Below are 3,773 nucleotides of genomic sequence, written 5' to 3'. Positions count from 1 at the left end.
TTCTATGATAACAGATCGATGTCTTTTTGTGACGTAACAATAGTAGAGAAACGTGTATTGTGACGTTACTTGGTAATGTAAACGTAACAAAGGCAATTGTGACGTAACAATGATCGATAGAACTCCAGAATTTCTTAAACTTTTGAAACAAATTCGGAAGAATGAGGGAATTCCCGCCAAATCTATTCTGACGTCACAAAAGAAAATTCTAAAATCTTCGTTTGAAATCAAATCACGTGGTATAGTAAGTTATGACTTAACCTTATGGAATAATTGTGACAAAATCACGACCTACGCAGTTGGTTAGCGCGCCCGCCTCTAACCAAGAGGTGGTGGCTTGATTGGTTCGCAACCCAAGAACTTCTAACATTGTGTTGTGTCCTTACTTCTTCGGCACTTAGCGGTATTTGCTTTAACCCAGTTGTCACTAATGGGTTGACTAAATTATCAGCCATACACAAAAAATGGGCCCGAGATGTATGAAACAGAACACCTGTGTTATAACGACTGTCGTTGCCCCGCCATGCGAGGATGAATAAGTTACATACGTGGTAACTTTTAGGCAGGCACGAGGTGTATGAAACAGAACACCCGTGTTATAACGACTGTCGTTGGCTGCCGTGCGAGGATAAATAAGTTATAACAACAACATTATTTAGATACTCGTAAGTGAGCACAATAACATGAACCCAAATTATCCATACATATACATAAAAAAATTAAAAAAAATCCAAAAAAAATAATCACCCACAAAGTAACATACATGGTAACTCGTAAGCTGGCACGAGGTGTCAAACCCATGTGATAACGACTGTCGTTTTCCGGCCACGCGAAGATAAAAGTAAGTTACATTCATTCATTCAACCCCCGTACCCCACAGGTCACAAACCTCACGCAACTCAGAGATTTTCTTCTTGACAATCGTCATGGTTACCTGACGCGAGATGAAACTTTGATGACGAATCAAGAAAAAGATAAAATTGACGCAGACGGTGAAAAGTTTATGCAAATTTGTTCGAGATCTTTGGAACAACTCAAACAAGGTTTGAATGAAATGTTTGCAATCAACCAATAAATTCAGTAAAATAAACATGCTAACTTTGTGACTCCGGCACCGTGGCTTAGTGGTTAGCGGGTCTGCCTATAACCCAGAGGTAATGGGTTCAAAGCTTGACGCTGCTACCATTGTGGGTATGTGTCCTTGGGTAAGACACTTAACTGCACTTGCTCTAACCCAGTGGTCGCTAATGGGTTGTCTAAATTATCAGCCATACATAAAAAAAAGAAAAAATCCCCCAAAAAATAATTACCCACAAAGTAACATACATGGTAACTCGTAAGCTGGCGCGAGGTGTTAAACCCATGTGATAACGACTGTCGTTTTCCGGCCACGCGAGGATAAAGTAAGCAAGTTACATTTACCAAATGCTCTTTCATTTATTTTGACCGGTTTTTAACAACTGCCATTTTGCTGTTTTTCTCCTCTCTTTGTTTCAAATAAATGCAACTTAATGTTATTGTGGATTTAAATAATCATGTTCCACCAGACACACCCACCAACCTAACCACACAAGTCGGGTTTCACCAAAAACTCGTCGTTGAAATTGTTGAAAAATATTTGAAACTTGTTTTTCAAATTTATAACGAACAGAAATCGGTTCGGGTGAAACAGATTGTTGAACGAAACACTGTGTGAGTAATAATGGTCATTGTTGGATGATAATGGGTGGGATTGTGACATCATCAAATGTATTGTTTAGGTCACAGTTGCGCTTGAATTCGACTCGAGCAAAAAGTTCAGAAAGATTGCCGGGTCAAGTAAAGCATAATCCAAAGTATTTGTTTGAGGAAAGCGATGACGATGGTTTGGTCCCAGATGATGATGAGACGGTTAGTGGGATCTTATATGGAGTATATATAACATATACGCCAAACTTTTAATGTAATGCTGATCATTGCCAAATCATGAACCTTATGTTTAACATACTTATGCTGGGCACCTACAGTGTCCAATGAGCATGAGGTGTATAACACGCCACCCTACTATACATTACAGTTTGCACAGGAAAATGCCCAATTATTATCAGACATGAATTCATTGAGCGATGAAGTTCGTTCCATCGGTGGAAAAGTTGTCGAGATCGCAAAGTTGCACGAGATGTTTAGCGAACAGGTTGGTCATTAATTTAACAAGTGTTGTTTTGCTGCTAATTCTCTCCAATATTATCATTGGAAGAAATAATAATTAGTCATTCATTAACCTCCCCACCCCAGGTTTTCCAACAAGAAGCGGACATCGAACTTGTTTCGGAAAAAATCGTTGAAAGTTCGGAAAATGTTAAAGATGGGAACGAGGAGTTACGAGAGGTGGGATAGATATCTTATAAATTATACATGATATTCATAGAAATAATATATTACAGGCAATAAAGAACAACGCTGGATTCCGAGTTTGGGTTTTATTTTTTCTCGTTATGTGTTCATTCTCTTTATTGTTTCTTGAATGGTATAGTTGATTATGATGTAATAATAGTTGATTATGATGTAATAATAGGCATGATCACTCCATTGTTACATATTAATTAATTCGAAGACCAGCAATAGATGCTTCAAGTGACTTGTTGTCCCAAACAACAACGTTTCCATCTTTACCACATGTTGAGAACTGGTGTGGCCCGTACACGCATACCTATGTCAATAAATAAGTTGGGGTGGGGAACGAAAGCTGGGCTCACAGTTTCACACACAATGGTAGCAGCATTAAGCCTTGAACTCATGAACACCGGGGTATATAGGGGAGCTGTTAGGATGATACCTGTATGATTGCGTTCTTATGCTTTGTAGTAAGATCAGTGGAAGTCGCCTCTACGGTTCCTTTCTTATCCATCATCTTAAACATATTCATGGCCGACACAGCTTTTCCCCCACCCCCTCCTTTAGGGGGTTGATCAAGTTTGTTGGCGAACGCAACTTTTGAACAATCCCCTTCAACTTTGAACAGCACAGGGTTGCAATCGTGGCCCTGTGGGGGTGCGGGGTTAAGTTGTTTTCGAGTAATATTTTATAACTTTCTGCAGTTTGTTTTGAGCAGATACCATACAGGCGCGAATAAGACGGAACAAAGTTGGTAAAACTTTTAAATTCTCTTTATTGATGGTATGTTATATATCCCCTTTGAAAATATATAACCCCCCCAACTCACCCCTGCAATTATGCTGTTCTCCCCAAACCAAACACAATCGTTAAATGGAAGAAACTCCGTCCTGATTGATGTTAATTCTCCACCACCTTTGGCGACAGAGAGCACACTGCCGTGGGACACCATCGCTAAACAATCGCCAGAGTTTGAAAATGCGATTCCGTGAACCTGCGTTGAATAAGATGGATGTTAAACAACCCGGTTTTCCCTTATACCCACTAACCCAACTATGGCAGCACCACCCCTGTAACACCCCCTATGTCAACCTACTTTACCTTCATGACCTTTCTTAAGTGGAAACCATCATACCCCCCCCACTCACCCATCCAGTACAAGGCATCACAAACTCCTGCATCAAACATCCAAACGTCATCTTCTTCCCCCAAACTGTAGGACCAGGTTTTGGATTGATTTCTTTGATGTAAGCCGAGAACACGTAAGCTTTGTAATCGCAACAACCAGCCGCGAGTAAAATGTTGTTCGGATGCCAATCCAACGAAACAATGGTGGATCTGTGATGTCATAGACTCATAATTCTAACGTATTTATCTTTAAATACAACAGCGAAAATCAA

At 39.9% G+C, this 3,773-nt stretch overlaps 2 protein-coding genes across 2 annotated transcripts in view; one reads left to right on the top strand and one right to left on the bottom strand.

Moving 5' to 3' along the window:
* The first annotated feature begins 6 nt into the window (after nucleotides 1-6).
* LOC100179814 (syntaxin-18) lies at nucleotides 7-2,724 on the top strand. The gene is made up of 7 exons (XM_002130464.5): nucleotides 7-244; nucleotides 881-1,043; nucleotides 1,548-1,692; nucleotides 1,761-1,890; nucleotides 2,057-2,173; nucleotides 2,275-2,367; nucleotides 2,424-2,724. The coding sequence occupies exons 1-7, from the start codon at nucleotides 110-112 to the stop codon at nucleotides 2,514-2,516; spliced, it is 876 nt and encodes a 291-aa protein (XP_002130500.1). The 5' UTR covers nucleotides 7-109; the 3' UTR covers nucleotides 2,517-2,724.
* The window catches only part of LOC100182145 (actin-related protein 2/3 complex subunit 1A), a 2,314-nt gene continuing 985 nt past the window's right edge, over nucleotides 2,445-3,773 (bottom strand). Inside the window, exons 4-7 of the mRNA XM_002130147.5 lie at nucleotides 3,522-3,711; nucleotides 3,203-3,367; nucleotides 2,816-3,022; nucleotides 2,445-2,689 (exon numbers count right to left, since the gene is read on the bottom strand). Coding sequence (XP_002130183.2) covers nucleotides 2,579-2,689; nucleotides 2,816-3,022; nucleotides 3,203-3,367; nucleotides 3,522-3,711 — 673 coding nt within the window. The 3' untranslated portion in view covers nucleotides 2,445-2,578. The remainder of the gene's footprint in view (nucleotides 2,690-2,815; nucleotides 3,023-3,202; nucleotides 3,368-3,521; nucleotides 3,712-3,773) is intronic.

This window comes from Ciona intestinalis, unplaced genomic scaffold (assembly GCF_000224145.3).
Source record: "Ciona intestinalis unplaced genomic scaffold, KH HT001267.1, whole genome shotgun sequence".
Taxonomy (NCBI): Eukaryota; Metazoa; Chordata; class Ascidiacea; order Phlebobranchia; family Cionidae; genus Ciona; species Ciona intestinalis.
This window is presented reverse-complemented; position numbering and strand designations above follow the sequence as displayed.

Coding starts and splice junctions, on each gene's coding strand:
- LOC100179814 (XM_002130464.5), top strand. CDS start 110: ATGATCGATAGAACTCCAGAATTTCTTAAACTTTTGAAACAAATTCGG. Junction 2,174..2,274: donor ACGAGATGTTTAGCGAACAG/GTTGGTCATTAA, acceptor TCCCCACCCCAG/GTTTTCCAACAAGAAGCGGA. Junction 2,368..2,423: donor GGAACGAGGAGTTACGAGAG/GTGGGATAGATA, acceptor AATATATTACAG/GCAATAAAGAACAACGCTGG.